This window comes from Carcharodon carcharias, chromosome 20 (assembly GCF_017639515.1).
Source record: "Carcharodon carcharias isolate sCarCar2 chromosome 20, sCarCar2.pri, whole genome shotgun sequence".
Taxonomy (NCBI): domain Eukaryota; kingdom Metazoa; phylum Chordata; class Chondrichthyes; order Lamniformes; family Lamnidae; genus Carcharodon; species Carcharodon carcharias.
This window is the reverse complement of record NC_054486.1, coordinates 108,234,965-108,254,263: the sequence shown is the minus strand read 5'-3', so window position 1 is coordinate 108,254,263 and position 19,299 is coordinate 108,234,965. Positions and strand designations below refer to the sequence as shown.

Genomic DNA, 19,299 nt, shown 5'->3' with positions numbered 1-19,299 from the left:
CTGATGTCATCCGATAGTTCTCAATGAAAAGATCAAGAGCAGGTAAAACTCCAGAGGGAGGGGTCCAGGTGAAGGGACAATATTGGAGGCGGGTAAAAGGATCCGTTGAACAGAGAGAGGACTCCTGCCCAAAGGAGTGAGCACGGAGATGAAGGCGGCGGAAGAAGAGTTCAGCATCGAGCCAAGCCCGAAATTCATTGAGGTGAGGGCGTAAGGGTATGAAACTGAGTCCTTTGCTGAGCACTGAACGTTCAGCATCAGAGAGGGGAAGGTCAGAGGGTATGGTGAATACACAGCTGGGGTTGGGATTGGAAGACAGAATGGGGACAGAGGGGCGGGCAGGGGTGGTGGGTCCGGGTGGGCGTTGGTGTCGATGAATTGTTGGAGCTTGCGTTCCTTTGCATCTGAAAGAAAGGGACAAAGTTTCTTGTTGGGGCGACGGATGAGACGAAGAATAAAATGAAACTGGGGGCAAGGACAGCTTAGAAATAGGGTGCAATGGTGCTGCTGGAGGGAGAGGTTGAGTGTGTTCATTTGGCAGTGCATGGCACTGAGTGTGGATCTCAGGATGCGATGAGAACAGCAGTCCGAGAAGCGTTGTCTGTCCCGGAGATAACTGTAATCCTGGGTGGGTTCGAAACATGAGAGGCGGAACTTCAGTTGAAAGCCACGTGGGGTAAGTCGAAGATGGAGACAGTCACTGAGGAATGAAAAATGGCTGTGAAAGCGAGTTTTAGTAAACACCTTGTTGACTGAGACCCAATGTAAGTCAATTTATATAAATGGCTTGAATGAAGCAGCCGAAGGAATGGTTGCTAAATTTGCTGACGACACAAAGATAAGTAGTAAAGTAAATTGTGAAGAGGGAGTAACAAGGTTACAAAGTGAAATTGATAGGTTAAATGAGTGGGCAAAGATCTGGCAAATGAAGTATAAGGTGGGCGAATGTGAAATCGTTCATTTTGGCAGGAAGAATAACAAAAAGCTTATTATCTAAATGGTAAGATTGCAGAGCTCTGAGATTCAGAGGGGTCTGAGTGTCCTAGTGCATGAATCACAAAAGGTTAGTGTGCAGGTACAGCAGGTAATCATTTATTGTGAGGGGAGTTGATTACAAAAGTAGAGAGATTGTGCTTCAGTTGTACAGGACATTGGTAAGGCCACATCAGGGGCTGAATTTTCCCCCCGTTGGGGGGGAAGTTGATGGGTGGGTTCGTACGGGCGCACTTCTGATTGGCGCCCCCGATCGGAGGCATGGTGCCATTTTACGTGGGCAGGCCAATTAAGGCCTGCCCAGTGTGACGTCCGCACAGAAGCGCTATACGCTTCCTGTGTGGGCAGGGGGAGGGGATTCCCAAAATTGAAAGTGCATTCTTTCACGCATGCACACGAAAGAGCATACTCTTCTCCCTGAGGCTAAGTGCAGCCTCAGGGAGATCTGCTGTACATGTAAAAAAGATAAAAATAGAAAAATAAAATTTCTCTTATGTGTCCCCTCATGTGACAATGTGGGACATGTCCATAATTTTTATAAATTCTTCATTAAAATTTTTTAAAGCCTACATGAAACCTCATCCTGTCCGTGAATGAGGTTTCATGTTTTTTCTTGTTGCCCCCCGGGCTCCTGGTCTACCCACCAACCTTAGGGTTGGATGGGCAGGTCTTTTAATTACTTAATTGACCCTGTCAATGGCCTCAATTGGCCATTGACAGGTCGGCGGGCGCTCAGATAATTTTGCTGCACTCCTGCCTTCCTGAAAATCTAAATTAGGTGCAGTGACGTCGGGAGTTCCCTGTGTGGGCGGGGGGAGGGGATTCCCAAAATTGAGAGTGTCATTTTACAAGTCGGCGAGCGAGACTTGTATACAGTATGGTCTCCTTATTTAAAGGAAGATGTAAACGTGTTAGAAGCAGTTCAGGGAAGGTTTACTAGACTAACACCAGGAATGGGTGGGTTGTCTTATGAGGAAAGGCTGGACAGGTTAAGGTTCTATCCAATAGAATTTACAAGAGTAAGAGGCAATTAAGAGGCGACTTAATTGAAACCTTTAAGATCATGAGGGGTCTTGACAGGGTGGATGTGGAGAGGATGTTTCCTCTTGTGGGAGAATCTAGAACTAGGGGTCACTGTTTAAAAATAAGGGGTTGGTCATTTAAGACAGAAATGAGGAGAATTTTTTCTCTCATAGGGTTAGGAGGTTTTGGAACTCTCTTCCTCAAAATGTGGTTGAAGCAAAGTCTAAATAGTTTTAAGGCAGAGCTAGATAGATTCTTGATTAACAAGGGGGTGAAAGGTTATCAGGGGTGGGCAGGAATGTGGGATTGAGATTACATTCAGATCAGCCATGATCTTATTGAGTGGCGGAGCAGGCTCGAGGGGCCAAGTAGCCTACTCCTGCTCCTAATACGTATGTTCATATTAATGTACGTATGTATGTATGTAGGAAAATATATAATGGGTGAACGGGAGTTGGTGTGAATTTGGACACAGGCAACAGAGTATTACCTGAGCTCAAGTTTACAGAGGGTGAAAGGTGGGAAGCTGGCTCAAAGAGCATTGGTGTAGTCGTTACTAGAGGTAACAAAAGCATAGTTTAAAGCACAGAGATAAAAACAAAAAACTGCAGATGCTGGAAATCCAAAACAAAAACAGAATTACCTGGAAAAACTCAGCAGGTCCGGCAGCATCGGCGGAGAAGAACAAAGTTGACATTTCGAGTCCTCATGACCCTTTAGCAGAACTAAGTAAAAATAGGAGAGGGGTGAAATATAAGCTTACATTTCACCCTCTCCTATTTTTACTTAGTTCTGTTGAAGGGTCATGAGGATTCAAAACGTCAACTTTGTTCTTCTCCGCCGATGCTGCCGGACCTGCTGAGTTTTTCCGGATAATTCTGTTTTTGTCATAGATTAAAGCAGATGGCTGAGGCAGGGGTACAGTCAGATAGTATTACAGAGGTGGAAGTAGGTGGTCTTGGTGAGAGGGTATGGGTCAGAAGCGTCCTGGTGGTTATCATTGAGCAGAAACTGCACTGGACCTGCCATGTAAATACTGTGGCTATGACAGCAGGTCAAAAGATGGGAATTCTGCAGTGAGTAACTCACCTCCTGACTCTCCAAAGCCTGACCCAACAGAGGAAATAGTTTCTCCATATTGATCATGTCAAGTACCTTTATTATTTTAAACATCTTGATCAGGTCAATTCTCTACCTTCTGTACATAAGAACAAGCCATGTTTATGCAACCTGTCGTCATAATTTAAACCTTTAAGTAAGGCCAATCTATTGTTACTGAGGTACAGCATCAAGAACTGAATGTGGTACTCCAGATGGAGTCTGACAAAGGCCTTATACGATAGAAGCATCATTTCCTCCCCTCCTGTACACCAAATGACTTTGAGATAAAACCATCAAATCTGCAATGTGCATTCCCAATCGCGTAGGACTCCATGACTGAGAGCAAAGGAATACAAAGCATTAACAAGGCGCTTCATTTTGAATATGAACATCTTTAATTTGCTTTTATGTAGTTGTATATTGTTGTTGTATACTGAGAAACAGGATTTTTGGGAGTCTAACTTGTGTGAACAGTAACCAAATGCTGGGAGTTGAGCCTTCAGTCTGTAAATAGTTTGGGCTTCAGGCTGGTCTGGGCTTTGAGTCATTCCTGTTGTTTGCCCATTGGTGATATATTCTTCTTCATTAGTTGCTAAAGCGAGAAAATAGTCTGTCAGAGCAATGCTTACAACCGGGCAGAAGAATTTGGCTAAATGGCACAGTTCTAAGCAGTATACAGGGACAGGGGGACCTGGGAATTAATGTACCTGGTTCTTTGGAGGTGACAGCATATTAACGGAATAGTTAGCAAAGCATATGGGATCTCAGGCTTCATAAATAGAGGTATTGAGCACAGCAGGGAAGTTAAGCTGAACCTGTATAAAGTCCTGGTCAGGCCACAACTAGAGTATTGCATCCATTTCTGGTTACTGCATGTTAGGGGGAATGTGAGGGACCTTGAGAGGGTGCACATGAGATTTACCAGAATGGTTCCAGGGCTAAGGGATTTTAGCTACAAGGTTAGGTTGGAGAAGCTAGGCTTGCTCTCCTTGAAGCAAAACATTCAGGTGATATTTGATAGAGATGTATAAGATTATGACAGGTTTAGATAAGGTAGACAAGGAAAAGCTGTTCCCAGTCACAGATTGTACAAGGAGTAGGGGACAAAGAGCTAATGTTTTGGGCAAGGGATACAAGGGAATATGAGGAAGAACTTTTTTACATAGAGAGTGGTAATGGCCTGGAATTCATTACATATGAGGGTGGTGGAAAACGACACGATGAATGATTTCAAAAGGAAATTGGGTGGGCACCTGAGGGAAATAAACTTACAGGGCTCCAGTCACAGATTTGAGGAATGGGACTGATTGGAATGCTCTACAGAGAGCCGAAATGGACTTCATGGGCCAAATGGCCTCCATCTATGCCATAATGACCCTGTGACTCAATGACCCGGTCTGATCATGGCTGATCTTCTGCCTCAACTCCACTTTCCCACCTGCTCCCCATATCCCTTAATTGGCTGTGGAAGCAGATTCAATAGCAACTTTCAAAAGAGAACTGAACACATACATACAAGTCTACGGGGGAAAACAGCAGAATGGTACTGATTGGACAGTTTTTTTCAAAGAGACAGCAAGGACACAATGGTCTGAATGGCCTCTGTGCCATAAGATTCTTTAATCACTCCTTATGTGTTTGTCTAGAAACCAAGGGGACAACTATCAACCATTAGCCACCCATATCTCATCCCATTAAGGCCCCGAGGCTTGCCTGTCTATCTGGTCCTTTAAATATTTGATAAGGTGTCACATCAAAAGTTATTGCAGAAAATAAAAGCTCATGGTGTTAGGGGGCAACATATTAGCCTGTATAGAAGATTAGCTAGCTGGCAGAAGACAAGAGTATGCATAAATTGGTCTTTGTCTGATTGGCTGGATCTGATGAGTGGAGTCCCACAGGAGTCTTAGCTGGTACCTCAGCTTTTTATAATTTACGTAAATGACTTAGATGAGGGGATTGAAGGCATGGTAGCTAAATTTACAAATGACACCAAGATAAGTAGGGAAGTATCTTGTGAAGAAGACACAAGGAGTTTGCCGACGGATATAGATACGTTGAGTGAATGGGCAAAAATCTGGCATATGGAGTATAATATGGGAAAAGATGAAGTTGTTCATTTTGGCAGGAAGAATAATAGAGAATGTTACTTAAATGGAGAATGACTGCAGGATTCTAAGGTGCAGAGGGATCTAGGTGTTCGCATCACAAAAAGTTAGAACACCTTTGGTCTGTCTGCAAGCATTACCTAAACCTCCCTGTTGCTTGCCATTTCAACACTCTACCCTGCTCTCATGCCCACATGTCCGTCCTTAGCCTGCTGCATTGTTTCAGTGAAGCTCAACGCAAACTGGAGGAACAGCACCTCATCTTCCGACTAGGCACTTTACAGCCTTCTGGACTGAATGTTGAGTTTAACAATTTTAGATCATGAACTCTCTCCTCCATCCCCACCTCCTTTCCGATCCCCCTTTTCTCCAATAATTTATACAGATTTTTCTTTTCCCACCTATTTCTATTAATTTTAAATGTATTTCCATCCATTGTTTTATCTCTACCTTTTAGCCTATTTCGATCCCTTCCCCCACCCCACCCCCACTATGGCTATATGTAACTTGCTCGTCCTGCTTTCTACCCTTAAGTAGTTCATTCCTTTGATAATATCACCACCTTCAACACCTTTGTCCTTTTGTCCATGACATCTTTTGGCTATTTCCGCCTATCACTGGCCCTCTATCCAGCTCTACCTGTCCAACCCCCGCACCGCCCCCCCGCTGCCCCCCACCCCCCCTCCCTCCCGCACCCCTTAAACCAGCGTATATTTCACCTCTTTTCTATTTTTTCTTAGTTCTGTTGAAGAGTCATACGGACTCGAAACGTTAACTGTGTTCCTCTCCGCAGATGATGTCAGACCTGCTGAGTTTGTCCAGATATTTTTATTTTTGTTTTACAAGAAGTTAGTATGCAGGTACAGCACGTATTCAAGAAGGCTAATGGAATGCTATCCTTTATTACAAGAAGAATTGAACATAAAAGTAAGGATGTTATGCTTCAATATACAGGACATTAGTGAGACCGCATCTCAAATACTGTGTGCAGTTTTGGTCTACTTACTTAAGGAAGGATGTAAATGCATTGGAGGCGGTTCAAAGGAGGTTTACTAGATTGATACCTGGAATGAGCAGGGTGTCTTATGAAGAAAGGTTGGACAGGCTGGGCTTGTTTCCTGGAGTCTAGAAGAGTGAGGGGTAACTTGATTGAAGTATATAAAATCCTGAATGGTCTTGACATGGTGGAAGTGGAAAGGATGTTTCTTCTGGTGGGGGGAGTCCAGAACCAGGGGTCACTGTTTTAAAATTAGGGGTCGCCCTTATAGGACAGAGATGAGGAGAATTTTTTCTCTCAGAGGGTTGTGTGAATTTGGAACTCTCTGCCTCAGAAGGTGGCGGAAGCGGGTCACTGAATATTTTTAAGCAGAAGTAGAAAGATTCCTGTTAGGCAAGGGAATCAAAGATTACCAGGGGTAGATGGGAATGTGGAACTCGAAACACAAACAGATCAGCCATGATCTTATTGAATGTGGAGCAGGCTCGAGGGGTTGAATGGCCTACTTCTGCTCCTATTTTGTAAGTTCAGACGTATGTATGTTCGTATATGCAAATCTAGGCACCCAACAGCACAAACTGATGGGAGTCCATGCCACATCCACCCAGTTGTATTAGGACAGTTCCTCCTTCGCCTCCCAAGACATTCTCCTGCCCATTGAAGCCTCAAGGAATAGACCCCATTTTCCCCCATGTTGGATAGACATTTCCTCTCAATGGAATAGGCCCAAACCCATGGGATGGACCATCCTTCCCCCACGAGATAGGGCCCAATGGGATAAAGCCCCACATGGGATAGGTATACCATCATGGAGTCAACCCTCCTTATCCCCAATTGCCCAACTGTACTGACACCCCCACCACCCACTCCCTCACCAAAAAAAGCATGTCCCTACAAGAAAAACTCAGCACCCCCCCCACCTCCATGGTATAGCCTGCCTTCATAGTATTCACCCGCTCCATGGGAAACACTCTCTCTCCAATGGGGTAGACCCTTTGCACCAGATAGAATCCCTACTTCCCCAAGATAGCCTTCACTACCATGTGATAGAACCCAACAGACTCCCACACCACAGCCTAGACACTCATGCACCAAGAGATAGACCCCCACTACAGGATAGCCCACCCCACAAGATAGATACCGTCCAACATGGAATGGAATCCCCATCATGTGATCCATCTACAGGATAATCCCCCCCCCCCCCCACCGCCCCACAAAGGACAGGTCCATGCCCCACAAGGTACCAACCCCATTGGATAGCCTCTTTCTCCCTCCCCACCTTTCCTCTCATCAGGTTGGCTTACAGCAGTAGCCAACTGATTTTCCCAACCTCCCAGATTTAGGGAGCCCCAGAAGTTCTCATTGCTCATGATCTTACTGAGGCCAAAAGTCAGGCAGTGTGGTCATTACATTTTGGACGCCGTTGAAAATCTTTCCTGTATGCCAGCTGGCTATTCTACTGTTGGGAACATCACAGCCCAGTTTGGTGCTGCTTTCACTTGATATTCCTGTGTCTTTATTACTTCTTCCATTCTGTCTCTCACTTTCTCTGTTCTCTATTACCACCCCACCCTACTGCCTTTATTTCTTCTTCTGATTCTATTACCAACCTCCTTTCTCCCTGTAACTCTTGCCCTTTTATTACTCCACCTTTTCACTATTACTCTCTTCTTTGTGTCTATTATCTTCCTGCTCCCTCTTTGTTACTCTCTTCCTCAGTCTCTGTTACTTTTTAGATTTGCCTATTATCACCTTATTCTCATTCTCTCTATTGGTTCTCTGACTTTCTTTGTTAATATGTCCCTGAGCCTCTTCTCATCTCTCTCGGTTTTGCTCTCTTACCCTGTATGGGGGAGGGTGAATGGGAGAGTTACCGTTGGGAGACAGGGAAGGGCAGTATCACCAGCATGTGGCTGAGTCCAGTCTACCATGGCCACATCCTTGAATTCGGTCTTGGGACAGCTGGGCCTGGATTGAGCCAGGACATGCAATGCCAATGTGTGGTGCCAAATTTCATGTTAAGCGGTGCTTCCTTGCTTATAATTGCTGATCTTGCCTGATGAAGAGGAGCTTGGAGCAACTGGAGACAAATAAAATTGGCTGGACAAAGCTGATGATAGCGAATCACCTGCTTTACAGTCGGCTTGATATTATTTTCTAATAAAGTCAATAAAGTAGAGAATTGCGAGGAATGAGCGTAAAACAGGAGGCCAATGTGCTGACAATAAAAAGATAGGTAGAAAAGCAAATACAAAGTCTGCAAAGGGATGTAGATAGATTAAATGAGTGGGCAAAAATTTGGCAGTTGGAATATAATGTGGGAATATGTGAAGTTGTTCACTTTGAGAGGACAAATAGAAAAGCAGAATATTATTTAAATGGAGAGAGACTGCAGAATGCCACAGTACAGAGGAATTCAGGTATCATTGTACAAAAATCACAAAATGTTAGCAAGTACAGCAAGCAATCAGGAAGGCAAGTGGAATGTTGGCCTTTATTGCAAGGGGGATGGCATATAAAAGTAGGGAAGTCTTGTACAGGACATTGTTAAGACCTCACCTTCAGTACTGCTGTTTTGATCTCCTTACATAAGGAGGAATGTGCTTGCATCGGAGGCAGTTCAGAGAAGGTTTTTGGGATGAAGGGGTTTTCTAATGAGGAAAGATTGAACAGGATGGGCCTATACTCATTGGAGTTTAGCAAAATGAGAGGTGATCTTATTTAAACATAAGATTCTGAGGGAGCTTAACAGGGTAGATGCTCAGAGCATGATTCCCCTTGTGGGGGAATCTAGAACTAGGGAGAACAATTTAAAAATAAGGAGATCCCATTTAAGGTGGAGATGAGGAGGAATTTCATTTCTTAGAGGGTCATTAGTCTTAGGAATTCTCTTTGCGAGAGAGCAGTGGAGGCTGAGTCATTGAATATACTCAAGGCTGAGTTAGGCAGATTTTTGATTTACAAGGGAGTTGAGGGTTAAGGCGACAATCAAATCAACCATGATCTCACTGAATGGTGCAGCAGTCTTGATGGGCCATATGGCCTTCTCCTGTTCCTATTTCTTATATTATTACAATCTTATGTGTTATTTTTATAGGCACAGTGTAAATGCAGCACATGTTCCCATGCTGTCCTGAACTAAGAAGTATGTTTGATGGGGACAATGTAGAGGGAGCTTTACTCTGTAGTTAACTCTGTGCAGCACCTGCCCTGAGAGTGTTTGATGAGGAAATTATGTTTGATAAATTTGCTAGAGTTCTTTGAGGATATAACAAGCAGAGTTGACAAAGGGGAACCGGTATATGTAGTGTATTTGGATTTCCAGAAGGCATTCGATAAGACGCCACATAAAAGCTTATTGCACAAGGTAGGAGCTCATGGTATTGGGGATAATGTATTAGCATGAATTGAGGATTGGTTAACACACAGAAGACAGAGAGTAGGGATTAATGGATCTTCTTCAGGTTGGAAAGACATAACTAGTGGGGTGCCCAAGGATCAGTCCTAGGGCCTCAATTATTTACTATCTATATTAATGACTGGGAGGAAGGGGGCAGGGTGTAAAGTATCCAAATTTGCTGACAATACAAAAATAGGTGGGAGGGCATGTTGTGATGAGGACATAAGGAATCTACAAGGGGATATAGACAGGTTGAGTGAGTGGGCATAAAACTTGGCAGATGGAGTTTAATGTAAGAAAGTATGAGGTCATGCACTTTGGTAGGAAAAACCAAAAGGCAGACTAGTATTTAAGTGGAGAGAGACTCCAAAAAAGTGCAGCACAGAGGGATCTGGGTGTTCTTGTGCATGAAACACAAAAAGCCAGCATGCAGGTGCAGCAAGTAATTAAGAAGGCAAATGGAATTTTGGCCTGTATTGCTAGGGGGTTGGAGTTTAAAAATAGGGAAGTCTTGTTACAACTCTACAGGGTGTTGGTGAGGCCACACCTGGAGTACTGCGTACAGTTTTGGTCCCTGTATTTAAGAAAGGATATACTGGCATTGGAGGCAGTTCAAAAGAGATTCACTATACTGATTCCTGGGATGAAGGGGCTGAATTATCGAGAACGGCTAAACAGATTAGGCCTTTATTCATTAGAGTTTAGAAGAATGAGGGGTGATCTTATTGAAATGTACAAGATTCTGAGGGGGCTTGACAGGGTAGATGTTGAGAAGATGTTTCCACTAGTGGGGGAATCTCGAACTAGGGGACATAGTTACAGGATAAGGGGACACTCATTTAATGTGAAGGAATTTATTCTCAGAAGGTATTGAATATCTGGAATTCTCTACCCCAGACAGTTCTGGAGCCTAGATCACTGAAAGTATTTAAAAAGGAAGTAGATAGATTTTTGAAACTTTGGGGAGCTGAGGGCTATGTGGAGCTGACACGAAAGAGGAGCTGAGGCCTGGGGCAGATCAGCCATGATCTTATTGAATGTTGGGCCAGGCCTGAAGGGCCAAATGGCCTACTCCTGCTCCTATGTGTTATGTTCTTATGACAATGTAGAGGGAGCTTTACTCTATATCTAATCCCATGCTGTACCTGTCCTGGGAGTGTTTGATGGGGACAGTGTAGAGGGAGTTTTATTCCGTATCTAACCCCATGCTGCACCTGTCCTGGGAGTTTTTGATGACGACAGTGTAGAGGGAACTTTACTCTGTATCTAACCCCGTGCTGTACCTGTCCTGGGAGTGTTTGATGACGACAGTGTAGAGGGAACTTTACTCTATATCTAACCCCATGCTGCACCTGTCCTGGGAGTTTTTGATGACGACAGTGTAGAGGGAACTTTACTCTATATCTAACCCCATGCTGTACCTGTCCTGGGAGTGTTTGATGGTGATAGGGTAGAAGGTACTTTACTCTGTTTCTAACCCATTCTGTACCTGCACTTGGAATATTTGATGGCACATTTTAGAGAGAACTTTACTATGTATCTTAGCTGTGCTGTACCTGCTCTAGGAGTGTTTGATGGGACAGTGTACGGGAAGTTTTACTCTGTATTTGACCTGCTGTACCTGCTCTAGGAGTGTTTGATGTGACAGTGTAGTGGAGAGTGAATCTGTATTTAACCTGTGCCGCTCCTCCCCTGGAGGTATTTGATTGGACAGAATAAAGAGAGGTTCATTCTATATGTAACCCATAAGGGAGTGTTTAATGGGACAATGTGGAGGAGCTTTACTCTGCACTTATTTCCAAACTCCATCTGAAACATGTGTTGATGGGGCAGTGGTATTCCTTCCTTGGGAGCCCTGGAAACTGAGTATCAAAATGAGAAGCTCCGTTACACAGAAGAGATATTTCTGTCTTCTGAAGACACATGAACAAAAACATTTAAAATTAAGAATGCAGCACACAAAACGAACCAGTAGCAACCTACTTTTGGGCCACGTGTCCCTTCAGGAGATGAGAAGTATGGCTTGCTACCATTTGCAATAATTGGGCCAACTGCTTTTTCTTTGCAGCCGTTTCCTTTGAAGTATCTTGGGAGGTCAAGATGACCTCTGTCCTTTGCTCTTTGTGGAGCTTAATGTCTGGACCAAAAACGTTATCTGTGAAAGAACAAGAGGAAGATCAAGTTTGGGGCAATTGGCTGAAGACTTACATCCCAGATGTCTTTTCTCTTGATGCTCACCTTTCTCATATAGCTATTGAAGGCCCACTCCTAACGTCTGTGCTATCAAACCAAATGAACAAGAAAAGGTTGCATTTAGATAGCACCATATAACATAAAACATCCCAAGGCACTTCACCGAAGCTTTATCCAACAGAAATTCAAAGGCAAGCTGGATAAGGAGAAATTAGGACAGGTAACCAAAGGTTTGGGCAAAGGTTTTTAGATTTTAAGGAATGTCTGAAAGAGAAGAGAGATGTAGAAAGGCAGAGAGGTTAAGGGAAAGAATTCCAGGCCTAACCAGCTGAAGGCATGCTAATGATGGAGCAACTAAAATTGGGGATGCGCAACAGGCCAGAATTAGAAAGTGGAGAAATCTCAGAGGTTTGTAGGGCTGGAGGAGGTTACAGATATAGGGAGGAGCTAGGCTATGGAGGAAATTGAAGACAAGGATTAGAATTTTAAAATTAGACCAATTACCACTGATGTTAAGCTTTCTGTTAAAATTAGCTAGATCCACCCGAGTTTGACTTTGTGAAGTAGGTTCACATATTTACTGAATGAAAATGTCTTTGTCCTGCTCAACTGCCGGTGGCATTTATGTCAATACCCAGGTCAAATGCCAAGACTATATCTGTCCATCCACTTGTGCCTCTAGCTCTAATCCACACCTTCAATACCTCAAGGATTATTCTCTTGTTCCTGGTCAGCCTGTCAATCCTTTATATGCTTCATTGAACCTTACATAACTGAAGTTCCTCATCCACAAGTTTTTGAAATAGTAATGCAAGGTTACAGCCATCCAATTAGCTTGGTGACACAGGGTGAATTTCCACATTCAAGGCACTGGGCTATCTGCAGCACTTGCTAGGATGAAACTATGTTCACTGAAGTGCAGCATGAGTATTTGAACCTTTAGAAAGTATATTAAATATCAAAAATCATATTTATTAAAATTATTAGGAGTATTTTACATTTTACCCTGAGTGATTTTCTTAAAGCAGATGAGATGTAAAATGGGTAGCCGATTTGCTATCTTCTATTTGTCTCTCAGGGACAAAAATTAAAATGAATCCTTCTCCAAACCTCCATCCCCATTTCCCCATTGACTTCCAGTAACCCAAATATCCACCATTTATATTGTTCACTGATGATCTCTTCTGACCTCTGACACTTGACTTGTTTACCTCCAGTGAGGCCAAGAGTTACTCTCCTCTGTAGTGTTTTGGCCGCACATCTTCGGAAATATAACTTATGGGGAACCTTGCAAGAATCTCTGTGACATAATCAATAATGGCACAGAATTGCTGGCCCTAGCCCAGGCTGCATCAACCCCACACAGAGGTTTCCATCCCCGTTCCATGTTTTAAAGAGATTATCCAGGGTTCTCCAACCCTCACCCATAGTCTTGCAGATCCCCCCCACCCTCGTTTGCCAACATTCCTCCACCCTGCAAATCCTGTAAATCTCTCTTTACTGACCCAACTGTGATATTTTGTGTTGTAGTCATATGAACTTAGGAACAGGAGTAGGCTACTCAACCCCTCAAACAAGTCTGCACAACACCCTCACAGAAGTACTGCAGTCAAATTATCTTCTTGCAGCCCACCCCTCTCTTGGCTGTGATCAATAGCCATTCTAACTGAGCAATGGCACAGGTCCAAGCAGGTTGCAGTGAGTTAGGTGTGAGCTATTTACATTGTGGCAACCTCACTGAATCTGTTCAGCGCCCAATCTCATGTCATTGACATAGTTTACTGGCTTCAATCCCTCCACCCAAAGTTCTCCTCCATATCCCTCCCCTCCCCATCTTGCCCCTCTCCCGCATTGCTCTCCCGCTTACCCACTCCACTCTTCCTCATTTTACCTATCTTCTCCTTCCCCTCCACTCTTTTTCTCTCTCATCCATTTTGCTCCTCCTCCTTCTCTCCAGTTACTCATCTCCTTCTATTCATTCCCTTCCAATCTGCCTCCTTCCCTTCCCTTTTCCCAACCTTAGTCCAATTATCAATATATCCCAAACCTGCTTGACCTGATCACTGTGCTTGTTCTTAATACACTGGAAATTGACTTATTTGCTCAATAATTCAACCTCCTATTGACAAGATCTATGTTAGGAGAAACTGCTGTTATGTAGGAATAGTATCAATTATAACTGAGGAATGACTAGGTTATTTACCTGGAAGAAAGGCACAAATTCCCCCCTTTTTAACCTTGTATATGATTAGGCACGAGCATAGTCTTGGAAAGGGCTGGGAGAATAAACATCAAATGAAACTCAGGGAATCACTAAATTGATAGAGATGAAAACATTTAAATAACAATCAATCTGTACTATTCTTGCACACTTGCTAAAGGATGCCTCAGGAATACATTAGCAGAGAGTATGGTAACCGGGTGCCATGATAATCCAGAGAACATGAGTTCACAATCCCACCTTACAATTTAAAGAAAAATCTGGAAATATAAAGCTGGTATCAGTAAAAATGACCATGAAGCTGCTGGATTGGCCTTCATGCCTCCATTGGTAGCTGTGCCTCCAGGCCCTAAGTTTTGGAATTCTCACCCTAAAATGATTTGAACTTACTTCTTTGCCAAGCTTTTGGTCATCTGAGCTAAGAGCATCTTATATGGCTCAGTGTCGCTCTTATGAAGGACCTTGGGCTGTTATACTATGTTAAAGGCACTATTTAAATGCAACTTGTTGTTGTTGCACCCTAGAGCTGAAAGGTTTGTATTAACTTCACACTGATACAATAGTGAGCTATATTACCTGAAAAGAGGTGTTTCTCATTGGCTGAATTGTGCGAGACCCGTTTCCTTCTGTGTTGTCTGGTTTGCACAGGTGAGGGTAGCTCCTTTTCAGAAGCTGGCTTCTGTTTGTTCTGTAGCATGCCTGGCAAATGCTCCCCTAACTTCACACTTAACTGTAAAAGATGCTCTTTCGGTAGCTTTGAATGCGAGCAATGGCCACGTGTTTGGTGGTGCCGCGATCGTCGGCACACGTGTGTCCGTGGTGGCAATTTTGTTTGCTGTTGGGTTTTGCTACAAGGTTGATCCTTCTGGTGATTCAAGTTTTGCGAGCTGAGCTTAGATAGCTGTGTGCTTTTCTCTGCATTACACTTCTGGTGGTTGAGGCATTGGCCCTGCTGCTCTTGGTTTTGTTGATCTGTCTGAGGGTCAGGCTTTTGGCCCTGGCATGTTTGATCGAGGTGACTTTGATGGTCAGCTTGTTGACTCTGCTGCTGCTGGCTGGCTTGATGGCTTTGCTCTTCTTCATCTAGATCTGATGGAATAGTAGGCTCCTGACCTTGTTGATCTGAAAAATGGACCTGATGATCAGGCTGATCAACCTCTTGCTGGTCTACATGATCAAGGGACTGAACCTGCCGAAGCTGCTGCTCACTGCCTTGGAGACAGTTAGCGGATTGTCTCTGTTGAACCTGCAGTTCTTGATCAGAATGGTGTGACTTAAAGCCAGGCTGTTTGTCCTTTGGGTGTGGCCAATGTTGGCCCAGATGATCTCTTTGGTAGTGAAGCCACTGACCCTGCTGACACTGAAGTTCTTGGTCTGGGTAATGTGCAAGACAGTCCATCCATTGGCCTTGATGAGGGTGAAGTTCTTGATGCGAGCAATGTGGCTGATGGTTCAGCCATTGGCCCTGCAGACAATGAAGCTTTTGATCTGGATGATGTGCCTGAATCCTGAACCATTCAGCTTGTGGGCAGGGCCAATCATCATTTGTGCTGTAAACTGGATCTTCATGGTGTTGAACCTGTGAACACTGCAATTGTTGGTCTCCACATGCCTGATGGTCAAGCCATTGGCTCTGTGTGCTCTGACGCTTTGGCTCTGGATGAGTAACTTGATAATTGGCCCACTGTCCTTGTGGGTATGTCCACTCCTGGTCTGGATGCTGTGCCTGATTGTGAGAATGCTGAAGATGCTGGCACTGCTTCCCAAACATCTGTAACTCCTCCAGCTGTTCTGGCAGCCAGTTTCTCTCAGTTATGTCCACCTGGTATTTATGCCTCTGTGTAATTTTCATCTGCTCCGATTTAGCATTCTGAACAAAGCAAACAATAAATAAACATTATCTTGTTCTGTCAGAAATAAAAACCATTTTAACATAGAACCCAAAATATTCCCTACTATGATAGGAAAATAAATGTTTGTTCTGTTGGACCTTTTCCTTAAGTGCTGTTGCTAGATCTTTGATTTTCTTGTCATCCTGGCAGGATTTTGATTTCAGGGTATCTATTTCTTCCTAAGAGGGAACAAAAATCATCAGTTTTACTGGATTAGAAATGTGGAAGTAGGATGTGTAATCAAACCCAATATATGGCATCTGTACTTTGGATAATATGCAACTGATTATTCTACAATAGGTAAGACGCAAGTATATATTGTACATGCAATTGAAGTCATAAAAATGGTACATGTAAATATTATAGATACTGTATTTTTATATATAATGTAGGCATTGCGTAATGTACTTGTAGACACCATATATTTGGACACTTTACCTCCAGATACTATATCATTAAATATTGTGTCTGTATATATCAGTCCAATGACATGTTGATATTTTACCTATCGATGAAGATTTCCCTCTTGCTGATCAAAATGGCCAAAGGACTGATCCTGCCGGAATTTCTGTTCACTGCTGTATCACTGTAGATACTGTACATATATATATTGTACTTGTAGATTTTACATGCAGATACTGGACCTGCTAATATTGTATTTATACATATTTTATGCACAAATTTTTTTTTTATTCATTCGCATGATGTGGCAAGGCCAACATTTATTGTTCATCCTTAATTGCTCCTGAGAAGGTAGTGGTGAGCCATTTTCTTGAACTGCCGTAGTCCTTGTGGTGAACGAATTGCCAGAATGATGTAAGAGAGAGAGGTACAGGATTTTGACGCAGTGACGATGAAGGAAGTCAGGATGGTATCTGATTTGGAAGGGAACTTGGAGGTGGTCCCATGCCACTGCTGCAGCAGTGTCCAATAGGATTCCTATGTTTGCCTAAAGCTGACTGATCCTTGACCTGCTCTTCATTGGCCCTTGAATTGATCTGGATGACCTATCAAAACACTCTAAGAGAGTCTTGTCCTTTTTACTAGGCAGGATCAAATGTAGCAAATATGGGAACAAACTGTGCTCCAATGTTACAATCTCCACAGGTGCTAGCTTGCAGAACACACAGGACAAAAAAATTGATTTCAGGAAACTAGTAATCCGACAACTGAACTATACTCTGATAAACATATTGTGGTGACAAATATGTGACTCCTGTCCAACAGCAATGTGATTGATTCTTCCTTCTTCACTTAGGGGCCTATGACAAATAATGGTCTACTCATACTCACTTTAACACAACTTTTAACACAACTCAGCGTTGTGTGGCTCTAAACATGAACATCATCAATTTGCCACATGTCTGTGGCCGATTTGTCACATGTGGTGAGTGATGACCGGAATAGACAACACCGTTCTAGTGATAGAGGTCATGGGTTTGAGCAGTGCTGTTGAAGATGCCTTAGTGAATTGCTGCAATGCACATCTTGTAGTGATACACACACACACTGTAGCAATGGTAAGTCGATGGTGGAAGTGCCATTTAAGGTGGTGAATAGGGTGCGAATCGAGTTGGATGCTTTGTCCTGGATGATGTAAAGCTTCTTGAGTGTTGCACTCATATATGTGATTCAATCACATTTTTGACTTATGTCTTGTAGATGGTGGAAAAGCTCTGAGTCAGGAGGTGATTCACCCACAGAATACACAGCTTTTGACTTGCTGTTATAGACAAAATATTTATGTGACCGGTTCAATTATAATTTTTATTGACCAGAAACTTAACATAAATTTGGCCAAACTAGCCCCACCTGACTCCTACCTTCAGTTCATTTCTTATCCTTTATTAGTAGAGGTATGCAATATAAGAGCAGGGAGGTTATGCTGCAGCTATATAAAACGTTGGTTAGGCCACAACTTGAGTACAGCATGCAGTTCTGGTCACCTTATTACAGAAAGGATGTAATTGCACTGGAGAGGGTACAGAGTGGATTTAGGAGGACTCAGGGACCCCCCCGCCTGCACAAGGAGCGCTCAGCGCTTCCGGGTGCGTGTCACGCTGGGCGGGCCTTAATTGGCCGGCCCTCGTAAAATGGTGGTGTAAACCTGATCGGGGGCACCGATCGGATCTGCGCTGGCCCGTGTCTGTCCCTGCCCTCGCCCCGCACAACCCCCAGGACAGGGGGAAAATTCTACCCTAGGAAATTTAGGAGTTGTTATAGTAGTAAGTAATTGTAGTATTATGTATGTGCTTGAAACCTTTTATTTTGTTAATAAATATTTTAGCTTAATTTTTAAAATCTCTAAAGATCTTGGTGGACTCATTACTTCTGAATTAAATGCACATATCTTCTCATAAAAAAATACAAATTGCAAAATTTTTGTGATAGCATGACCAAGTTTCCTTTGTGGTTTTGGTCTGCCTGGCACAGATCATCCGCCATGTCATAACATATACTTTCAGGCAGTGAGTTCCAGATCCCTACCACCCTCTGGGTCAGAAAACTTTTCCTCATCTCCCATCTAATTCCTCTGCCAATCACTTTAAATCTATGCCCACTAGTCAGTGACTTCTCTAAGGGAAGCAGGTCCTTCCCAACCTCTCTATCCAGGCTCCTCACAATGTTATGCATCTCTATCAAATCTCCCCTCAGCCTCCTCTGTTCCAAGGAAAACAACCCCAGGCTATCCAAGCTGTCCTCATAGCTCCAATTTTCCACAGAGCTGCCTCAGGGAGATTAGTTTAAGTTCCAAAAATTTTAATAAAGAAAAAAAAATTTAAGACATGTCCCATTTCAATGAACTTTAATGAAAAAATGTATTTAATTTATAAACCCTTCATGAAACCTCATCCCGCCAATGGTTGAAGTTCCATGAAAAACAGGAAGGCCACCTGGGCTCTTGGCCAGCCCATCAACCTTAAGGTTGGACGGGCAGCTTTCTCAATAGGCTTAATTAGTTCATTGATGGCCTTAACAGGCCTTTTACAGCTCGGCTGCGTGCCCGCTGAATTGAAAATCTAAATGACATGTGGTGAAGTCGGGATACACACCTGATGTCACCCCGCATCATTTTACGCCTCGGCAAGTGGGCCTCGCCCCCATTCACCCAGCTGAAGATTCAGCCCCTAATTAACCTGACTCCTAGTTAAATACCCCCTTTAAAGAAACAATCTAAAATAGATTTTAAATTTAAAACAAAATCAGCAAGTTAACATTGTACCCAGTTGACAGTAGAATTCCAAATGGCTTCCTCAACTTCAGTCACTTTACATAGCAGACTTATACACAAATGGCTAGAGGCTTCTTTAAGGCTGTTTCATACACTCCTGTCAGATCTTACCTGACTCTCTCCTCACATAGCCTTTCAC

General features: G+C 43.3%; 2 protein-coding genes across 2 annotated transcripts in view; both read right to left on the bottom strand.

Annotated features, from left to right (window-relative positions):
* Positions 1 to 3,525: 3,525 nt before the first annotated feature.
* On the bottom strand, positions 3,526 to 15,701 carry LOC121292795 (transcription factor SPT20 homolog). Its single transcript, XM_041215187.1, has 3 exons — positions 14,613 to 15,701; positions 11,606 to 11,777; positions 3,526 to 3,709 (listed from the first exon to the last, which is right to left on the bottom strand). Exons 1-3 carry the CDS (start codon positions 15,433 to 15,435, stop codon positions 3,703 to 3,705), a joined length of 1,002 nt encoding a protein of 333 aa, XP_041071121.1. The 5' UTR covers positions 15,436 to 15,701; the 3' UTR covers positions 3,526 to 3,702.
* The window catches only part of LOC121292381 (kinectin-like), a 40,827-nt gene continuing 37,016 nt past the window's right edge, over positions 15,489 to 19,299 (bottom strand). Inside the window, exons 6-8 of the mRNA XM_041214230.1 lie at positions 16,027 to 16,107; positions 15,722 to 15,906; positions 15,489 to 15,615 (exon numbers count right to left, since the gene is read on the bottom strand). Coding sequence (XP_041070164.1) covers positions 15,489 to 15,615; positions 15,722 to 15,906; positions 16,027 to 16,107 — 393 coding nt within the window. The remainder of the gene's footprint in view (positions 15,616 to 15,721; positions 15,907 to 16,026; positions 16,108 to 19,299) is intronic.

What these genes read in the sequence shown, in the direction of transcription:
- LOC121292795 (XM_041215187.1), bottom strand. Translation starts at nt 15,435, where the DNA reads ATGGACTGTCTTGCACATTACCCAGACCAAGAACTTCAGTGTCAGCAG. An exon ending in TGAGAAACACCTCTTTTCAG is followed by an intron (nt 11,778 to 14,612) that starts GTAATATAGCTC and finishes GTTCTTTCACAG; the next exon opens with ATAACGTTTTTGGTCCAGAC.